Source organism: Numenius arquata, chromosome 10, assembly GCF_964106895.1.
Source record: "Numenius arquata chromosome 10, bNumArq3.hap1.1, whole genome shotgun sequence".
Lineage (NCBI taxonomy): Eukaryota > Metazoa > Chordata > Aves > Charadriiformes > Scolopacidae > Numenius > Numenius arquata.
Window position 1 is genome coordinate 25,872,455 of NC_133585.1, and position 22,448 is coordinate 25,894,902.

At 38.2% G+C, this 22,448-nt stretch overlaps 1 protein-coding gene across 2 annotated transcripts in view; it reads left to right on the forward strand.

Moving 5' to 3' along the window:
* LRBA (LPS responsive beige-like anchor protein) overlaps positions 1–22,448 on the forward strand; it is a 416,351-nt gene that overhangs the window by 339,166 nt on the left and 54,737 nt on the right. For both annotated transcript variants that reach the window (XM_074154664.1, XM_074154665.1), the window contains one exon: positions 15,970–16,137. In XM_074154664.1, coding sequence (XP_074010765.1) covers positions 15,970–16,137 — 168 coding nt within the window. The remainder of the gene's footprint in view (positions 1–15,969; positions 16,138–22,448) is intronic.

Below are 22,448 nucleotides of genomic sequence, written 5' to 3' on the forward strand. Positions count from 1 at the left end.
TGGAGATGGTGGCCGTGCCAATAAAAAATTGGGATTAATTTAACTGATTTACAAGAATTTAAGGCATGAATTGCATTAAATCATACCCCTAGCAAATTCTGTCATCTCAGTGGCAAGGCTGTTACGTAAAGTCACTGAAAGTTTTCCTTGATTATGCTTTCAGGAATGGCATGTAAATCTATGCAAACCAAATTTAACTGGATTTTATTTTTTGTAAGAAGGAGAATACTGAACATAGCTTATGATGATTCCAGTCCAGCATCCGCTATCATTTCATTTGTAACGTCAAAACAGTTGTGGATAGTGTAGAAATTATTATCTAGCTGATTGTATGCATTAGGACAAGTGGCGAATCCTGACTTTGTCTAAAAGATTTCTGAGTGAGGTGGAACTTTGTAATGTATTTATTTCCATGTCACCTGATCCCTGGAATAGACTCTCAGTATTGCTGTAATAGACGTTTGTTTTGAGAGAGAAAGGAAAGGGTTTTTTTTAGTCTAAAACTTCACAATGGAATATTTTATAAAGCATTTTACAACATTTTCTAGGTGGCAGTGGCAATAGCAAGTTTTATATTAATGTAGAACAGTGTTTCCAAACAGATTTTAGTATGTGTGCATGCATGCTAAGAGAAGTAGCAGAACACTATTATTACATTTCATTAAAAAAAAAAAATCCACCTGCATGGGGTGGCTGCATAAACGTCCATTACTTTGATGTTTTGTTTAATTATAAAATGTTCACTTGAACTTACTGACATCCTGGAGGAAAAAAAATGTATTTGGAGAATTGAGGGCATTGTAAACTGAGGGATTAACAAACGGTTGCTGGTACGACATTAATAAACATTTGGAATATTCTGCATTAAGGTTGGTGGACTCAACCAGCCCTAATCGCCCTCTTTGCCACTCCCTGAATTAAATACAGCAGTAACTCAATAGGTCCAGCTAGAGAAGTTCATTTTGCTTTGATCATTTTGTAGTAAGGGATCTAATCGTTGGGGGGCAAGAATTCTCTTGTCAGCTTGTTTCAGAAAACCGCATTTTTCAAATATGACTTTGTGGTCATTGCAGGTATTTCTTGTAACAATAATGAAGTAGAGAATGAGACTCAGGTTCTTCTTTGCAAGAAGCGCTACCTATTTTTACTTTGATTCTTACAGTTTTCTTGACCGTTTATTTCAAACCTCATGGGAGTTGGAGGGCAGACGGGTAACTGAATCTGGAATTGAAACCCAAACATTTGATTAAACAAAACGGCAACTTTCTGAATCTTCTTCAACGAAAGTGTAAGGAGAAACGATCTCCTGGCATTCAGTTATCGCATAAATCACTATGGAGATGTATGTGGCTTCAGTAATTTATGAGCGTAGGGCAAAAAAAGGCATTTCTCTTCAGAAATACAGTCCACCGCAGTCGTAAGTAACTAAGTCGCATAATCTTCCTAATGAACTGTTTGATGAATAACTGTTTTCCATTTGCCCGCTATACCAGTCCTGAAAGCGTCCCATCACCGCCAATTTATTTTATACGGGCATAATATTATCTTGTGTTGTATTTTGTTACACTAGGGTGGAAGAGGAGTGTGAAGAGAGTGGGAGTCAATCAGTAAGATACACATTTTAAGCAAAGATCGGGTCTGTTCTTTGATTAACGAGACTGCAGTAACATTTATACATAGTATACTCTTATAGTTTGATTGTATTTCTGGTTCCTTTTCTTTACTTGTGAGCTAGAAGTTCTTGGCAAAGCTGAATATACAAAATCAATATAAACCACAACGCAAGAATGGGTGCCTCAGAGAGAGAGAGGGAGAGAGAGGAGAAAATGATTTAATGCAATAATGATTTTAGCTATACACAGGCATCCCTTTTTTGTCTCGATTTGTTAAATTACCTGACGTCTGCATGTGTAACTTAAACAAAATTTTGTTCTCTAGTCTTTCTTCCTTTTGAGCTATCTTCTCAAGGAGAAGGATGATAAATGGAAACATAAACATAGCATGAGAATGTGAACTAGTTCCCAAACATTTCAGTGGTTTTTATAAACAACTGGTCATTGTTACCTTTTGCTGGATTACAGTTTCCTTTGGAACAACAGTGCTCTTCAGCTGCATTACAAAGTTGATTCTAAATGTTTTCGCATAGTTGCTTAAAGGCTTTAATGTTTAAATAATGGTTATATAATTATACATTGTTTAAACAATTAGCTTTTAAGTCTAGCAATAAGCTCACTTCTTATACACATACTAACAAAAATGATAATGAAACTGCATTTTAGAGATACGAACTGACCTTAGAGTGAGCAGCCGTAGTTTAGGGACATTTGTGTCAATTTTAAAATTTGATTTTTAACGTGCTCGCTTTCATTTTGAACGTGCATAGTGATTCCTGCTCTTCTCCCTGCTCACCCTGTGAACACAGGCATGGTCAGCAGCTAGTTTTTTCTCCTGAACCCCATTTTCAGCATTCCCTGGGCATTCTGGGCCCTCTTCTCTAGGATACAAAGTGCCAACTTGCATCTTGCTGGTCTATGCGGGCACAAAGGGTTGTCTGAGGCTTGAACTAGAGTGCCTTGGAGGGGTAGGATTAACATCATAGCCTGTTAGTTATCCCCTAAGCCATCGTGGCAGCTGTTGATTCAGATTTTGAAACAATCAACATAACAACAATTGACACAATAAATTAAGATACTGTTTAGTATTTTAACTTTTTTAAAGTCTCCTAATATTTTAGGTCCGCTCTTTTTGCTTAAGTCACGATTTGGTTGCCTTTTTTAAATAACATAGAGTTGCATTTTTAATCTTCTTGAACTGCATTCATAGAGTGATTAAGTTAAGAATTCTTTAGATGTGTAATGGTTTAATACAGTAGCAGAAACTCCAAGGATAAAAAAAAAAATCACTCTTTAAAAGTTAAATACATTTTATCTATTTTACAGGAGCATTTCAGAAATCGTATTTTGTACCCATACTGCATTTTAATTTTAGATACTGTACATCTTTAACGACTTTCTAATTTATACAATTTTTGTTTCATTGTCAAAACATTTAATTATATCATGTCTTGAAGGTGTAAAGCTGTCAAATAAATCAGAGGCTCAGTGTAAACATTTGGTGAATTGCTTTTGCTACCATACTGTAGTTGTTACTGGGCAGTTAGTGGAACTTTTTTAAAGCATTTACTCAGCAGGTACAGGACAACACGGGTACAATGAATTGCTGATTGCTTGTAAAACAGCAGGTAGTAATGCCCTCGCTCTTTGTAATTCTGCTTTGTAAAATAAAGTGGCAAGATAGTGTGGCAGAGAAAGCCAGTGTGCAGGGAATATGTTTCCTGCCTAAGGGGTTGCTGGAGATTGCCAATCCTATTTCAAAAAAAAAAAAAAAAAAAAAAAAAAAAAAAAAAAAAAAAAGTAAAATTGTTGCTGTTTTCCATAGCGCAAAAAGCAAAGTTCCCACCCCTAGAGAGAATGAACCGCATCCACGCTTTGAAAAATTTGGCAACATGGGCATGAAAAATAGAAAATGCAAAGGCTGGATTTCGTTATGAAGGCCTTAATAGTTGTATTTCAAAACAAGCAACACATAACAAACAAGCAAACAAAAAAAAAAACCACCCAAAAAAACCAAAACAACAAACCGACAGCTTACAGGTGTCTGTTAAAAATGTTTAAATTTCCTATGAAAAGTCTTCTTCTTTTAACCAATATTTTGTTCTGCTGTTAATACAAACTACAGGCTCCCCAAAGTGGGGTTTGGATGAAGTAAATTAGTTCTACTTTGAAGCTTTTCTTTTCTCCCCCTTTCAGAATGAATGGGGAGGCCCTCGCCTGAAAGCTGCTTTTCATTAGTGCCACCACATACCTATTTGAAAGGAAGAGCTCTTTTAGCACATACAAACACTGGAGTAAAGGAAAGCTTCCTTTTTCTACCAGAAGACCATCGGCTAAACAGCTCCTAGCTTCTCTTTCCAGTCAGGTGGTTTCCAATCAGAGTTAATTACTCCAGTCATTTATTCTAATCACCCTCTTCGTATGGCCAGCAGTACTCTGTCACGGGGTGGCATCATTTGAAGCCAGTTAGGTTTGAAAGCCACTGCAGGGTACTTGAGGCTCATTAGCGAGGCCTCTCCATGCCTGGCTCTGGATATGCTCCCTGATTAACTCCCCGTGCCCCACCGCCGCCCCCTCCCTTCCCTCCAGCCCCAATTAACTCTTGCCTTGCTGCTTGCCTTTTGCTCGCGCAGGGGAAGGAGCCGGCTTGGGTACCAGTCCTGGGTACCGCGCCGGGAACGGGGCACGCCGCTCCTGAAACGCAAGGGGTTTCCGCGGCGTGCGGAAACGGCGCTTTTTTTGGTTTTTTCTTGCAAGGAAGGAGCGGCTGCGGCAGCGATGTTCTGCGGAGATCTTCTGCTGCGGCAACATACCCCCTCCCGGGACCGCCCGCCCTCCTCCCCCGGGGGTGCCGGGGGGAAGGATGGAGCTGGATCCCTGGCCTGTATGTACCTCGGCATCAGGCCGGTTGTCCCGCTTGATGCGCCTTTTATTTTTTTTCCCCTTTCCAAATCCTACAAAAAAAAAAAAAAAAGTTTCTTTGTTATTTGGCATATACCTGGCATTAAAAAAAAAAATAATAAAAGGGCAAAACAAACAAACAAACAAGCAGCAAACCAGCTTGTCATCCAAGCTACAGAGTATAATCGAAAATACAGACCTCTTTTTAAAAAACAGTGTTAATTTCCCTTATGCTCTGCAATAGGGGAACTTCAGGTTTAGGTTATAGAGCTTGGACTAGGTATCTAAAGCCCTTGCAGCAGCTGCTCTGTTGCGTGGTTGTGATGGTGAGGAACTCTGGGGACCTGTGACGTTCCCTGGGTAAGATACGCCGTTCTGGTTCTGGACAGCCCTGACTTTGAGTCAAGGACTTGATAGTGTCCTTGTCCTTATTTCACTCTGGCTCAGAAAGCTTGCAGGCCACAGGTCTGAGATTTTTATTTTAAAAAATTCAACTATTAGTGTTATCCTAGGTCAGACCGTGGAGTTTTATTAGAATGTTACTTGATTAAACCTTTTACTTTACATTGTGTTGGTTTGGGGTTTTGTATTCTTTATTAAACTTGTTCTTTTTCCGTACTGGGAAGTAAATTCATAGATAGTTGCTTGCTTGTTTACTCTATAAAGAGCAAGAGCTGTCTCTGGGAGTTCAGCCTCTAAATTAAATGGTTAGTTGAAACATGGGAGTTAAATACTGCTTTATTGCAGTATATTTTTATTTAATTTCTAAATGTTGGGGGGGGTTAGGCCATCTTCTATGAAGAGAAAAATTATATTGTTGATATAAGGGAAAGTTCTAGGGTCTTCTAGCGTCTTATTTAGCTTATGACAGGAAAAAGAATAATTCATTAAAACGTTAATAACTGACCATATGCTTTTTCAGCATATAACTTCTGAATGTTAGTACTGTTAATCTCCTACGCCCTTCCCACTGACAGGGTTCACAGCAGAGTGATAGAAAGGCTATGAAAAGTTTGCTCTCAACTGGCTACAGAATGTCTGTTGCACTTGGAGGTGTTTACACCTTGATTTCCTGACCATGCTCAGTATACTCAATATATCACTTGTCTGTCTGTGTACAGCTGTCATAGTGCAAATTTGAAGCAGTTTGGGTGAAAGGAATAAAATCTAGAAGAAATTAAACTACCTACAAAAAAGCATTATGAATAAAACTAGTTGAAACTCAACATGCAATTCATGATGAAATTAGAATAAAAAAAGAAATTTTCTATTTTCTAAGGATGGACATTTTTAGAAGTCATTTACAAATATAAACCATCTTCAGTTGATTTCTTTCAAGCATCGAACCTGACTTCTAAGAGCTCTCTGTTCTGTTACAAATTCCAGCACTAGCCAAGCTACTCCCAGGGAGTGGGAGACAGCTCAGGGGATGCCACTGAGACAGGCCATGACAAACAGTCAGGAGTGGAGCAGTGGTCTCCTTAATCAAGAGACTGTGGAAGTTCTTGTCCCAGGGTATTTGAGAGGAGGTGAGCCACCCTAAGCACCAGTCCGGCTGGATCCAGACTTCCCGGTAGCTTGCTTAGCAAATGTGCCAGAACAAGATGTTAAATGAGAACCTGCCGTGTTTGGGCAAGTTTGTAAAGAGCGTTTCATTTTCCAAATAGTATCTTCCACAAATCTGATTTTTTTTTTTTTTCTTAAATGCTGAGTGTAGAAGCTGATAATGTCTTTGATGCACAAATTCTCCCTTTCTCCCTCATTGTTAAAGTCAAATAATGATCTCCTTTTCATTCCAGTTAAATGCTAACTTTAAGGAGCCTGATGTCCTTGCCAAACATACCTTGTATTGTCATCCTAAGCAACCACTCAGAACGTCTTTGTAAAAGATCAGGGCTTCACTGTTCATAATAAACAAGGAAGCAAATCCAGAGCTTATCTGTGCACGTTAGCCCCGGCGTGGGTTACACATCTGTGCCGCCTGATGATATAGTGCTGTTTCCTATTTTTGTAACCATTTGATTTATTCAGATGTGGTACCCTAATTGCCTTTGTAAATCTTGTCTTCTGTTCTCCAAAAGCTCTCGAATGCTTCCTATTCTGTGAATTAGCAGACAAGTCAAATGACAAGATGGAAATGACTTGTCTGCCTGACTTGCATCTAAACTGTTTTAAATTTTAAATTCCTTGACCTTTTGTCGTACCATTTCCTAATCTTAAATTTTTTCTAGAACATTTTTTTTCCCAGAACTGGCTTCAAAGACAAATTACATTAGTCTCTGCAACTCTTCTAAGACGTTTGCTTGTGCTGTTTGCAGTGATTTGAAGACCATGTGTTTGCAACCATTTCTGTCTCCTCTTACATGCATCCTAATACTTGTTGATCATCACAGTTCTTGTGAATTGCATATACAACTGACACATCAAAGCACAGCATAAATGCTGCAAGCTGTTGGAACGAAGTGCAAAAATAAAGCAACAGTTTGCTTTTTGGGCGTACAGAGTAAATCAGAAGGAAGAAATGTACCAGCAGTTTAGATGTAAAATACGTTAAAAAAAATCACAAGTTTCTCCCAGTTGGAACTGTATTGTGCTATCATTAACCAGACAGTACGCCTGAGCTAAAACTTTAATTTGAGGGTTAAATGAGACGGTAGTACTCAGTCTGATACTTAACATGAAAGCTGTTTCAGGTGTTTTGTTTGTTTTCACATAAACCTTTTTTGCATTTTGATCATGCAAGTTCAGTTCATGTTTCAGACATTTTTCTAAAACTTCATGACCTTCACTGCATTCAGTGGTTCACCATATATTACATTACAATTATGTAATGTAATGTATTCATTTAGTACAAGTAAGCTAAAACCCCACCACTCTAATCATAACACTTCCCCCAATTTCAGAGTTTAGCCTGTTTCTAGCTTTAGTGAAAAAGCTTATTCAACCTCAAAGGCAAGCAAATTTTACATGGTTTAAAGTTTCGTAGAGTGCGTTTTGCACCTCTCTCTTAAGGGGAAAGGATCTGTAACATAAAAAGGTGAATCCCTGTTTACCATGACAAATGCCCTTTCAGAAGGGTGTAGTGCTCTGACCTTTCCGTTTGTCTTTGGCTAATACTTGACATTCGGAAGCAACTCTGATCATGTTGACAAGGCTGAAGGAGATGCCAGGCAGAGGTCCCTTGGCTGGAAGTATGCAAGTTAGCTGAAGTGTTAGAAGCAGGATACCTGCATTAACCTTTTGAGAGGAAAGTTATGTTAGCTTGGCAGCACGGGATGCTGACCCGATCGCACAACTTTCCTGCCAGCTCGGTCAGTACACAGCACTGCATTGTGAAATATGGTCATATCTTAGGGGAATTTGGTGGTTGGTTGGTTGTTTTGTTTTGTTTTGTTTTTAACACAAAACTTCATTTAAACTAATTTGACAGAGCCAACTGTCAGTTGTGTGGTTAACAGCCTGTGCTTCCATGGGTAATAGCTTCCAGATCCAGGCTGTCAGTCTTCATGCAAACAAGTGCTGGAGGAACTGGGAGAGGAATTGCTGAATATCAGGGAGGAGGGAGCTTCCTGCCTCCTTTTGGTGCTATGTCTGAGGGTTTTCAAAAGGCATTTTCATTCACTGTATTGGCCGCGGGATGTTGCTGACTCTTCTGGAGGAGAGAGTCCTCTAACAATGTAGCAGACATTTTAAGTGTGGACAAAAAATGCAGGGATGGCGTGGAGGAAGGTGGAAATGGTGGAGAAATCACCAACACCTCCTGGTGTTATAGATACTTGCTTTTAGCCATATTTGTGGTAATAAACGGTTGTGGTCTTAACCGGTCACGTTTAGATTTTCTTTCTGTCTCTGGGGAAGGACCAATACAAGTCATGTACATCAGAATTATCACAGTTCTGAATAATGATAGCCATTTGTGTGATTCCACAACTGTAATTAATTATGGCTTTTATATATTATTTTTCATGTAGGGGAATTTAATAAAGACCTCCTGATCATTTTTTGTTCCTATCACAATTCTTCTGTATCTTTTCTACCTCTGGCTGAGAAGAAATCAAACAATTAGGAAGGGGCTACTCTTGGTATGCCTTTTGAGAAGCATCTGTTGCTTGAGACAGGTTTTGCCCACTCTTTTTTTCAGTGGGGAAGTTAGTATTGTCACAACCATGACCAGTGGACTATGTGAACGAGTGAGGTAAGCCAACACGTGAATTTACAGTTCATTAACTGTTGAGTATCAGTGGGCACGCTCAAGGAAAAGGATATACTAATTGCATGCACTGTGGGCCCAGCAGCCCTTATTCATAGAATGAATCATAGAATGGTTAGAGTTGGAAGGGACCTTAAAGATCATCTGGTTCCAAACCCCCTGCCCTGGGCAGGGACACCTCCACTAGAGCAGGTTGCTCAAAGCCCCATCCAGCCTGGCCTTGAACACCCCCAGGGATGGGGCATCCACAGCTTCTCTGGGCAACCTGTTCCAGTGTCTCACCACCCTCACAGGAAAGAATTTCTTTCTCGTATCTAATCTAAATCTCCCCTCTTCAAATTTAAAACCATTACCCCTTGTCCTGTCACTACACTTCCTGACAAAGAGGCCCTCTCCGGCTCTCCTGTGGGCCCCCTTCAGATATTGGAAGGCTGCTATAACTACGCTGCTTTGGGACCTGTGTTGGCTTTATTTAACCTATTTTCAGTTTCTCTGCACTGTAGTGTTATCTTTGGAAGTTTGTATTTTGAAGTCTAGCTCTCCAAACGTTCTAACAGCCATGTGTCTTTTTCTAATGGGTAACTTTGGAGATCCTGCAAGCCTGGATGCTTTACTTCACTTTTTTTTTTTTACTTCTTTTTTTACGTCTAAGTTCTACTGTGAAGGCTGTGGAATTGCTCACAGGAGTAAAGATAAAGATCTGTGTAAATGTTTTCACTGTTGGCACCTAAGGTAGATGTCTAAACTTTGAAACTTAACAACAAAAATGCAACATTTGGCCTGTTTATCTATATACTGTTCATGGTATATACTGTTCATAGTAAATTGTAGCAATTTTCCCTTAAAAAATTGCTCTCAAATTTGCAGATTATTATGGATATACTAAGAAATATTTTTTTAAGGGTGATCACTGCCCTTTATGGAAGGGGTAGCTAAGAACACTCCAAGGCAAGTTTTCATATTCACCTAAATCTTTTATGCCTGGCACATAATGATACACGTTTCAGTTGAGATTAAAGCCGAATTTCAAAGGAAATGTAGCTTTCATTTTATAAAATACGTAACAGCTGTCTGACTTGTCCGTTTAAACTACAAAATAAGTTGTATATACTGAATATAGAAATCACCAAAAGGTGCAGAAGTGCTCGAGTTTTTTAGCTAAACATGCTACTAATTGACTCTTATTTTGGTAATAAGTACATAAATTCAGGTAGGAGTTTGAGTCATTAGATTGCAAAATGTTTTTCTTTGTTTACGTACTGCTTATGTAGAATATACCTTGCCACAAGATTCTGTTTCATTAAGTTACACCATTACACAAATTTTCTCTTTTGTCGTTACTTTAGTATCTTATTGTTAAATACAGAAAAATAGAAGGAGCAGAGGAAGGGAGGTTTATCTTCCAGAGAGCTCCTTTGTCTGAGTTTCTTCTCAGGTACTTGATATCCTTTGTTCTAGGAGATCAGTCATCTTCAGTAAAGCATCTGAGTTAAATCTTTTTATTAAGATTATCTTTCCCAGAGTTCTTTTTCTATTTTAGCCTGATAGTGCTAACCAAGTAGAGAAATAAAGTAAAATGCTAACCTTGTTTATAACAGTAATGAGGAATACACTGACAGTGCACTTCTGGAACAGAAAAAAAAAGGAAAAATGAGATATTCTTACAACATAAGCTGTAAAGTAATTGCTCGCTTTCTGAAGTGTTTCATGTGTAAACCAAATTGCAAGATACAGTAAGTAAAACTATATGCATTTTCTTGGAACGTTTATTTAGCAAGTTAGAAACCACCAGTCATGTAAACAGTTTTGATGTCCATTTCATCTTTTCGAAATTTGTATTACCTCATGCATAACTCAGAGTTTTCTCCTTAGTACGTCTGCCGTCCTCTTCCTCCTCCTCCTGAGAGCTTCAAGGCAGGCTTGAGTTCATATCTTTCTAATAGCTTTCTATACTTTTTTTTTTTTTTCTCCGATGTCTCCCCATGTGATCGAATAGTGTTGCTGGTGGAAGTGTGTTTGGTAATCTACTTTTAAATACTAGTGGTTACTGAGAAACCTCAAAAGATAAAGCCAGCACTTCAAGAGTTAATATGTTATTAGGAGGACAGGAAATCTGGCAACTATTGCAGAAACTAGACCTAATGGTGCACACAAACAATTTGTCAGTCTTGGTAAATGTGAATAGCTTTCCGTAAAGTGGCTGCTTTTGCTTTGTTTGAACAGCCTAAACTTTTCCTTTTTGGACTTTAAATCTTAGAAGTGAAATGTGATCCACATATTGAATCAAAATAATTTAATTCAAAACATATTTTGATTGGAACAAGGTTGACGTGGAAAGAAACTCTAGAATAAAAAAAGTTGAAAGGACTTTCTATCATATATTTAGCAGGAAAATTTGAAACAGTTCTAATTAGGCTGAAAAACCCAGCCTTCTTCATTGTAACTTACAAAGGTCATATATCAATGTTAAGGCAGCATTACCAACTCGTGTCTGAAAGCCTGCACATGCAAACATAATTCCAGTTGTTTGGTTTTGTTGGTTTTCGGGCTTTTTTGTGTTTGTTTTTGTTTTTTTTTTTAAATGTACATGCACTCTTATACTTCCAAGCCAGAATATGTACTTAGTTTAAAGTACTTACCTGGTACTGCTGCTCTGCGGGGGCTTTGTTGTGTTCAAGAAGGAGTGTTTTTCATGTCAAAATTCTGTTTGTGCTGAAAATGTGTGAAATCCTAGTTCATGCTTTTCTGGTTATACGGAAATATTTTTAAAATGAAATGTAAAAAAAGAGACGCAATTATTTCCAAGGGAATTCCTTACTTCAAAGAGAAATTAAAATATTTGGCTCATTGAAGGTAATAGGCAATTATTTGTACTTGAGATCTGTAATTACTTACTTGCCAATGTAGTATATTCCTCGGGGGAGGGGAGGCTAGGGGCGTTGGGTTTTTTTGGTGTTGTTTTGTGGGGGTTTTTGTTTGGTTTTTTTTTTGCCTTTAGTTAAATATGAAAGATTATTCCTGTATGAGAAGCAGTTTTGGTGTCTCGTCAAAGTTTCTACATTCATTTTAACTGTAAAACACATTTTGTATACATTGGACTTCTTTTCTGGCTTTCAAATAAGAGTTACATGCATACTTTATGCTGTGCTTCAAGATTGCTTTAATCAGCGTAGGAATAAGGCAAGAAAGTCTGTGGTCTATTTCTGAGTAGCTTGATAATGAATAAATATCTATGCTGGTGAAAAGAAATACAGTTAATCTTTTCATCTGATTTCGGCTTTGGAACATCCTAATCTCAAGCACAGTATATATTCATTTTTAATAGACATCATTTCGTATGCTATATGTCATTACATAATCTAAACCAGAAAGAAAAGTAGACAGCAAAACCCAATATTAGTCACTTTAAAGATACAAATCTTGATTCCAAGGGTATAATATTTTTTGGGAAGCTATATCACAATAAATGGTTAGAGTATTTATACTGGAAAAAGGAAAAATCTTTCCTAACCTGCTAGTTTTCTGTTTTTCTCATTCCCACCATGTTTTACCAAATAATTTGTGTTCAGTATTTGATATTAGTCTTCGGATCCTAGCAGGAAATTAGTCTCCATTCATTCCTTTCAGAAAACAAGGCAAAAAAAGATGCATGTAAAATAATGAATTTCAGAGTCCTTCATGAAGAAGTAGTTTTGATTGCACATATTTAGTGCCATCAGATTGTGCATTTGAAAAATATTTATGAATAAACTAAAATTTCCTTGTAAGAGCAAACCTTCAATTTGTTGGTGTGTCTGAAGCGTTTCTACTTTGGGAATGGAGAAATGAAAGTTACTAATAGGTGTTTGTGTTTGACATCTGTATGCTGTATTTTTTAGCATATCTCAAGTGTTTTTGTCTCTGCCTAATAGATCTCATTAAAGAAACAGATATCAGCCCCAAGACAGTTTGTCAAAGTGAATATGAGTCCCTGTGGACAGAATTGACAATTTGTGTGTGGCTTCACGTGACGGTCTTTTCATGGTCTTGTTTGATCCTTTAACAATTGGGCATTAGTCACTGATTTATTTTACAATAACTCAGCAGGGTTGAATATTACTGTATTATGCTGGACATTTTAGAGGATTTTCTTGTTTTGCACGTTTTCCTCAGAGCGCGGAGTAAATGATGTACTCGGTCTGCTATGGGAGTGCTAACAATTGATTGGTTTGCTTTAAGAGCAGCATGGGAAGGATGTTAGTATCCCTTCGCTGCATGCCGTATTTAACTTGAGCCTTAATGAGCACTGGCTGTCCTAGATGCTTAAGTAGTCCTAAATGCGTAGCATTCAATACCCTTGGTTTAGTTTTGCAAGAGGTAAATGCTAGCAGTAACATTATATTTAAAAAAAAAACCCTCCTTTTAAAAACTGGGTAGTTATGCAAATTGGAACATTTTAACTTGTCAGATATTTTTTATTTTTAAGGAGTACCCATACTTAAAGCGTGTATAGCAGTGTGGCTATAATGTGCATCATCGGTGGTATGTTGTGGTGTTGGTGGCATTGGACTGGTATGTTGTGTTGTTTTCCTTGGAAGTCTACTTAATTTTTTAATCATTACACAGACTGTTAACTGTTGTTCCTCCATCGATTGTGTCACAGTGTAAGCACTTCCCTCCAACCAGGAGCTTAACTGTGAACCTGAATCGACAGGCAAGCGTAGTTAGCCTTTGAATTTGTGTGCTATCTTTGGTCTGTCCTTCAGGGTCTGGGTATTGATACTGACTGTAGGTTTTTCTCATTTAGCCCTTTTATTTGTGATTTGGCAAACAAGAGAGAAGGTATAAAATGGCCTAATGTGGAAGAAACATAAAAGAAAATGATCTCCTTTTGAATCTGTATAAATTACAAGTGTAAAATAATTTTAAGCTTGAAAAAGAGAAGTAAATTCAGGATGGTTCCCAACCATTCCATGAAAAGGCAAAGACTGTGTTTTAGTTTTGCTTTTTTAAGAAAAAGTCAGATTAATATATCTGTTCATCTGAGGAGATTGCAGAGTGATATTCCTTTAGCTATTCACATCAAAATGCTTTGTGAGGGTAATACCGTCCATTAGAAATCTAGCTGTTGAAGAAAAGCAAAATACGAACAACCTCTGCGTGTATTAAATATATATATAAAAAAATCACAAGTCCTTAACACTATTTTTCCCAACATTAAATTGTTATGATAACAGTGAGTATATTCTAGGGTTAATTTTTTTTTTTTAGCGGGATAGCAAGAAAATTAATTCCTATCATTGTCATTTGCTGAGCCCTGTAGAATTTTATGGCCGCGCATTGTAGTATTATGGACACTCATGAGACTCCTGACTGGTTTTATCTTATTAAACAATTTTGAAATCATTAATTTTTAATTGGCCTGCTTGTGGTTTTTTATAGTTTTAATTGTGTGTCTGTGTCTAAATGCTGGTGGTTTTTTTTTTTTTTTAATTTAAAAAAAAAAAGAAAGAAAAAAGTAAGAAAGGAAAAATCCTGTCTAAGCATATATGTTGTAAGGTACTTCCTTATGATCATCCAAAGAGATGCTATACTATGTGGTAATTCATTTTAAAGGATGCTTTCAGTAATTCAGTAGCTACAAATCCTAATAAAAATAATAATTAAAAAAAAGAATGATATGTCGAAGATATGTACAGGTCTTTTCTTGATTGAAAGTTCTAATTAAGTGAATCGGGGAAAATTAACTGAAATTAGCTGTCAGAAAGTCACATTTAAATGAGTGATGATCTGGTGTGGCAGTAAACATTTAAATGATATAAATTGCCATTTAAGTGTATGGTTTAATGTTTGTCATGCATTAATATGACATGAGACTGCAGTGACAATCAAGCAGCTTGCTCTAATTTGAACATATTTAGGGCTTTTGTGTGGAGTGCACCACACAAATTAAGACAATTGCTGTTTTATGTGTCAATTTAAATGTTGTTTTCAGGCATCAGTTAATGAAACAAACCCATCATTTTTGTGTGCAAATTGCAGAGTGATTTCCTTGGTTTTCAGATTAATTTTAACTTCCTCTGCTCAAAATTAGGAATTTCCTTTACAAGGAAAATGCTATTCGTTTGGTTAGATGAAGGGAGTCTCAGACTTTGTTACGTTGTTCCATTTGCTCATTCAAATCAGAAGTACATTGGATCCTCTGTATAAAATAAAGCAAGCAAATCCTGCTAGTGATTTAATCTGGATGAATTAACCCTTTAGATGACAATGACTTTTAAGTTACCTTTTAATATATTTGTGCTGTATCTAATACCATTATGGAGAGGTTTATTATTGTTTGGATGCTTTTGTCTTGGGGATTGGGTTGTAACTGAATAACATCTTCAGAAAAGTAGCTTCATCATTCAGCATAGTACTGTTTCTGTATAGATTTGTATAAGAGATATGTACAAGAAATGCATAAAAGTAATAGCAAGTTGATATTCCAGCATGTTCAATAGTTTGTACCCTTACAACCTTAGTTAGTTCAGTTTCCCCAAGTCTATCAATCTTCTTTTTGTCTGTCAGAATCAGATTATCATGCTGTTATTATTCACCATGCAGATCACACAGAAAAGCACAGTTTCATCGTGAGAGTTCATAAAAACATAGCCTGGCTGTCCATAAATGCAGAAATGCTTTCCACTTACTGCTTTTTTTTCTTATTCCCGCTATTATGGGGGCCTACAGGAGAGATGGGGAGGGATACTTTATCAGGGAGGGTAGCAATAGGACAAGGGGTCATGATTTTAAACTGAAAGAGGGGAGATTTAGATTAGATATTAGGAGGAAATTCTTTCCTGTGAGGGTGGTGAGGCACTGGAACAGGTTGCCCAGAGAAGCTGTGGCTGCCCCATCCCTGGAAGTGTTTAAGGCCAGGCTGGATGGGGCTTTGAGCAACCTGGTCTGGTGGGAGGTGTCCCTGCCCATGGCAGGGGGGTTGGAACCAGGTGATCTTTAAGGTCCTTTCCAACCCAAATCATTCTATGATTCTATGATTATAGTTTATAGCAAGGTCTTCTGGTCTGGGGAGTAGGGCTTGAGACTCTGGCATCTATCACAGCACACACCTTCATTTTGGATAGAATATCTAAAATACTGTTATCAATTCTGTACTTAGACTTGTTAAGATAATTCTGTACACTCTTCAAAAAATGCTCCTCCTAAATGATGACTATCTGGCAAACTCAAGTTTATATATTTTTTGTGTGTTTTTTTGTACAGGCATTAGAAAGTGAGTTTGTTTCCTGCCAGCTTCACCAGTGGATTGATCTGATCTTTGGCTACAAACAGCAAGGGCCAGAGGCTGTTAGGTCCCTGAATGTATTCTACTATTTGACTTATGAAGGAGCTGTTAATTTAAGTTCAATAACGGATCCTGTATTGAGAGAGGTAAGTTTCTACTTTAAATATAGGAAAGGAAAATCTTCGTTAACCACTGCAGTGTTGAAAGTGTAAAGACTCCACATTGTTCAAGGCTACCAGTGGATGTCCAAATCTTCGTGTTCTGTTCTGGTTTGGCCACAGGCTGGTCAAATGCAAGGTGCCTGAACCAGTCGTCACAGCGTGCAAAATTAAGAAAACAAGCATGCAAGTTTTTCTCAAACTTTGTGCACCTGGATTCAGCGCAAACTGGATGCCAATATAAAAATTAAATGTTCAAGGATTGCTTCAGTTGCTGAGGGCAGTCATTTTGTTCACTAATACTCGATCTCAGTGGCAGAAGACAGTGACCGACTTTGGTTTGGCTTGCAGTTCTGAATATCCTTTACAGTTTTGACAACTCTCTTTTGTTGCAATCCTGCATATGTAGTACACATCAAACACCACAGGTTTGTAGCTTCCATTGTTTTTGTTTGGCTTGCTATCAAATTAATAATAACTTGTTTTGTATTTTTCATGTGCAAAAGTAAATATTTAAACATTGGGAAGATCCGAAGTCTCACTCAGACACAGCAACATTCAGAAAACTCAATTTGCTGAAGTCTTCCTTAGGGTACTGTGAGCTTAAAAAGCCCTCCCTTCTCCATCTAAACAGCTGATTTGTTTGGTTTTTTTTTTTTAAAAGTGGGGGAGCAGGGTGGGCTGGGTGATTAAAACAGATTTTTGATTAATTTTACATCCTTTTTTCAGGCAATACACTGATATCAAGTATAGCTGAAAGTATATTAATTATAGAATAAATGTAACTGGAAATTTGTTTTAAATATTCCAAGTCCCTGCGAACAAAGTAATATGAATGCTATCAACAGTTTTATTTCAAAAGGTGGCTAGATGTATACCAGCAGGGAATATATGTGTAAACTGAATGAAAACAAGAACAAAGACATTTCTCCTTACAAATTCATGAAGGGCAGGTCCTGCTTGACCAACCTGATCTCCTTCTATGACAAAGTGACCCGCTTGGTGGATGAGGGAAAGGCTGTGGATGTTGTTTACCTGGACTTTAGTAAGGCCTTTGATACAGTCTCCCACAGTATCCTCCTGGAGAAACTGGCTGCCCATGGCTTGGATGGGAGGACTCTCCGCTGGGTTAAAAACTGGCTGGAGGCCGGGCCCAGAGAGTGGTGGTGAATGGAGTTAAATCCAGTCGGAGGCCGGTCACGAGTGGTGTCCCCCAGGGCTCAGTTTCTGGGGCTGGTTCTCTTGAACATCTTCATCAATGATCTGGACGAGGGGATCGAGTGCACCCTCAGTGAGTTTGCAGATGACACCAAGTTGGGTGGGAGTGTTGACCTGCTGGAGGGTAGAAAGGCTTTGCAGAGGGATCTGGACAGGCTGGATGGATGGGCCGAGGCCAATGGGATGAGGTTCAACAAGGCCAAGTGCCGGGTCCTGCCCTTGGGTCACACCAACCCCCTGCAGCGCTACAGGCTTGGGGCAGAGTGGCTGGAGCTGCCTGGCAGAAAAGGACCTGGGGGTGTTGGTGGACTGTGGGCTGAACATGAGCCAGCAGTGTGCCCAGGTGGCCAAGAAGGCCACCAGCATCCTGGCCTGTGTCAGGAACAGCGTGGCGAGTAGGACTCGGGAGGTGATGGTCCCCCTGGACTGGGCACTGGTGAGGCCTCACCTCAAGGGCTGTGTCCAGTTCTGGGCCCCTCACCACAAAACAGACATTGAGGTGCTGGAGCGGGTCCAGAGAAGGTCAACGGAGCTGGTGAGGGGTCTGGAGAACAAGTCTTATGAGGAGAGGCTGAGGGAGCTGGGGTTGTTCAGCCTGGAGAAAAGGAGGCTGAGGGGAGACCTTCTTGCTCTCTACAGCTCCCTGAAAGGAGGGTGTAGAGGGGTGGGAGTCGATCTCTTCTCCCAAGTCACAGGCGAAAGGACTAGAGGAAATGGCCTCAAGTTGCGCCAGGGGAGGTTTAAATTGGGTATTAGGAAGAATTTTTACACAGAAAGGGTTACCAAGCCTTGGAATGGGCTGCCCAGGGAAGTGGTTAAGGCACCATCCCTGGAGGTTTTCAAAAGACGGATTGACATAGTGCTTAGTGACATGGTTTAGTGATGTTGGGGGTGTGTGTGTGGGGGGGGGGGGTTTGGTTTGTTTGTTTTTGGGGGTTTTTTTTTGTTGGTTTTTTTTGTTTGTTTGGTTGGTTGGTTGGTTGGTTTTTTTTGTTGTTTTTTTTTAATATTAGAGTTAGTTTGATGGTTGGACTAGATGATCTTAAAGGTCCCTTCCAACCTACATGATTGATTCTATGATTCTAAATACTAGGTTTGAGGTTCACTGCAGAATTCTAGGCTAATCCTAATTGAAGTATTTGTTATTTATTGCTTTTTAAAAGAAGGTCTGAGATAAGCAATTATTATTTTAAATAATACTATGTACCTACTGGCCGTCTGACTGTTCAGGGCACCTTGACAGCCACTTGTTTGTCCACTGTACGCTGAGAAGGAAATAATCTTCCTTGTAAGAGTATTTATTAGACTCTTGAAGTGCTACGCTTAAGTGTGAGCTGAAATATAGACTAGGCATTGTGTGTAATTTGTTCTTAATTTTGGTATTAAATGAACCATCATTGAACCGTCATTTATGAAACTAATAATTGAAGTAATACGAATCAAAATAGCCATCTGCCACACACAATTTTTATGTAGTTTTTAATTTTTCTAGAACAATTCTATTGTCAGTTTAACAGTGATTTGTTCCACTAGTGTTGTAACCTGAAAAATTAATTTAAGACCGGGGAAGTTACAAACCTGTCTGGAAGCGTGGATCATCTTAGTTAGAGAGGCATTCACTTTGTACTTCTATAAGTACATTAATGTATTTTGTTACGAAATCTTTGTGATTTGTCATGTGTTTATTGTAGTTCATGACAATGTTTCTTAGTTTGGGGTTGTTCTATGCTGCCTGAAGTGAGTGGCGTATAAAAATGAAAGCAGGAGAGGGAGAATAGATAGCGGTGTTGTCGAGTTCATAATAATGGAGTAGCTTAGCAGCAGCAGAATTTTGAAATGCTACTGATGGTGTCAAAAGTACATGCTGATGAATACAGCAGAATGAATGGTGTCTTGTAGCACTTTTGTTCCGAGTTACTTGAAGATTGGTCCAATGGAACATTTTTATTTAGTATTTCTAAGCAGGTTAGTAACACAGTAAAAACACTCCTGTTTAGTTAGGTACCCCTTGCTATTTACCTGTATTTTGTAAAGTGTATTTTTGTACTATGTAAAAGTGTATATGTAATTTCAAGTGGTACATATGATCAGCTCTGATACGATACTGGCAGCGCAGAGATTTAATGACTATCATCACCAATGGTGAGTTATTCTGTTTTTATATATGAGTAGAGATGAAAATAATAAGAAATCTGTTTGTCTGTATATCTATGTGCATAATCATTCTATATCCATGTGCTAAATGAATTTATCATGCACCTTTGACAGCCTCACCCTCTTCCTGCTTACTAATCCATCTCCCTGAGGACCTGCGCTAACGTTCTGTACTGCTGAGCAGCTTCAATCGGCATTTATTTTTCTCCTTCAGTCAGCTAGGCAGGAAATATTACTTCTTTTCTCCACCAAATTCCTGGTTAGAGGCCAAATGAGTTTCTGATCTGGACAATTAACAGTATTTTTAGGCAGGCATGACACCTCAGATTTAGTATCTGTTTATTAGGCAACTATTAAACCAGAAATTTTACTCTTGATTTCTTGGTTTCAAAAAGGATGCTTTTGGATTTCTCCTCTTGATAAGTTTCAGGATTTGGGTCTTTAAATCTTGACAGTTGCAGCGGAAAATAGATTTTTAATTTTCCAACCTGAAATAAGGAGAAGCTTCTGTATACTCTGAGAGCTGCAAGTTACTGAGGCTTTTAGGTACCGTATGGAAATGATAGCATGTGTTTAAACCATGGCAATTTCTCCTCAAAGATGGTCTATGCTAAGCCTGGACCACATCAGTAATGAGAAGTCTATGATGCACATGTTTCTGAAGTATCTTCGCAGATATATGTATGGATATTGGTGACCTAACTCATCAGGAGAGGCCACACACAGAATAATAGTGGGAGGAACTGAGGAGTGGAGGAGTTTAGGTTAATGCAGAATTTCCTTAGGTCTCCTAAATGGCTCCAACTGGCACCTTTATTTTTATAGGCAGTCAGGTTATATATATTACAAGAAGGAAGCACTCGTCTAGGAAGGAAAAGTACTTGATTAAAACCATATTCCACCTTTCTTTTTTTTAAACTGAAAATGTATAACTTTTACATCCTTTCATACTCCTGTGAACAATTTTTTCCTGCCATTCTTTCTGCCTATGGGAATAAAGGAAGTAAAGTATTTTGAAAGGATCTGACTGCTATAATAGAAAATTTTAAACTAAAATGCAAACCATGGGCCACATGCTACCTTTTGGCAGATAAACCCTGGGGAGTGCAAAGCTTGCATAATTCAAAGGCAAATCTCAGGGGGAGGGGAACAGATCAAGAGAGAAGGGTCTGAGCCGAAGCCAGTGGGGGAAGGGAACTGCAACCAGGAGAAGCAAGGCAAGAGATCCTGTATATCTGCTGGCATATCTGTGCACTACCCATTCCTGCAGAGACCGTTCCTTCACCCTCTTCTTTCCTTGAGCCATTTTAGCAGCATTGTCATTGACTCTGATCCTTGTACTTGTGTGGCTTGCTGAAGGAGGTTACAGCCGTGGAGGGAAGTTGCTGTTCAGTTGACATGCAGTAAATATCACATCTCTTTCTGGTGGAAAATATGGTATTTGCCAGCAGAGGTATGCTATATAACTACCTTCTGTTGACTCGTTCTTGAACACAGCGTTTTGATCTGTGGACTTCCTGATTACAAGATCTGCCATGGAAGGGCTCTTTGTTGCCTGGGTGCAAGAGGCAAGGAGTCACACCAGCATAGATAAATGTCACCCAACCGTGCTGGAGAGAATTCACAGCACCTTCTTATCACAAATTCTGCTTTCTTTTTGCAATGACTGTCCAAGAATGGAAAAAAAAAAAAAAAAAAAAGAGTATAATTAGATCTAAGTCATTCAGACAAGCAACTGATTAAGAGATATAAGAGATGAAGCACAATCCATAGAAAATAATTTATACCTTATGGGTATTCCATTAGTGTCTTGGTCAGAAGAATAGAAATTTCTATTGTCTCTGGTTTAGTGTAACAAAGGATGTTTGTGAATCTGGGCTTGAAGTTCCTAATTAAAAGTCCATTTCTCCACTGCTACTCCTATGTAGCAAGCATAAACACTGGATAATCATAAAGAAAAGAGATGAAATTAATAGCAGGAAGGCAAAATATTACTTGGAGAATATGCCATTGATTTAATATAGGAACCCCTAAACCTCAAGAAGCATACTAAATTTTATACCATGCTTATCAAAAAGCACTTAACCATATTCTTCAAATATTTTAAAAAATATCTTCTGCTATGATCTGTGTAGGCAGTAATTAAGGAATAGTGATAGTTTTAAAATTAGCAATAAAATTAGCAAAAAAGATGAGAATAAGTCCCATCCAGTTAATACCCCACATACTTTGATTAAGTGATTTGCTTTTAGCCCTAGATGATTCAGTTGTTTTATACTTCTTCCTTTGAAGAGAAGGTGCCTTTCTGTTCCATGAAGGTAGTCTGTTTAACATTAGGAAGCACAGCTTTCTTCATTCTATCGGCACCTTTCTTTCTGCTGTTGTGTTTTATTTCCATATGAACTGAGGAGTTTCAAAAATTGTGAAGAATCAGCTTGGACATAGCATTTGGTATGTTATTTGAATGTGCCACTTCTGATTATATAAAGAGAGGAAATAATTCTTTTATTTTCAGTTTTAAGGCATATGGGATAAATTATTTTATGGATAATAGCTTTTAAATGTTGCCCGAGATTAATATCTTTGGGTAACTTTTATGCATCTTAGACCTATCTCTTATGAGTCTAATTTTATTTTTAAATATTTACAGCTTGAGAGACTTCTGTGCTTTCCAAAAGAAGTTACAAGGATGTTTAGTTTACATGACCCCAGTTTCATGACAGCAGTAGCAGATCTGATATCTTATCCCAGAGAAAGCATTTTTGGTCTCTCTTTTAGCTGTGTTCATGGTGGGAGTTAATAGCATATTTCAACTCGAACTCAGCTGGAGAACTCTGACAGCAGTGAATCTTTCACAAAGTATAAACACGATTTGTATTTATAGCATAGTTAACATTTACTAAATAGTTGGGAAAACGATCAGTCTG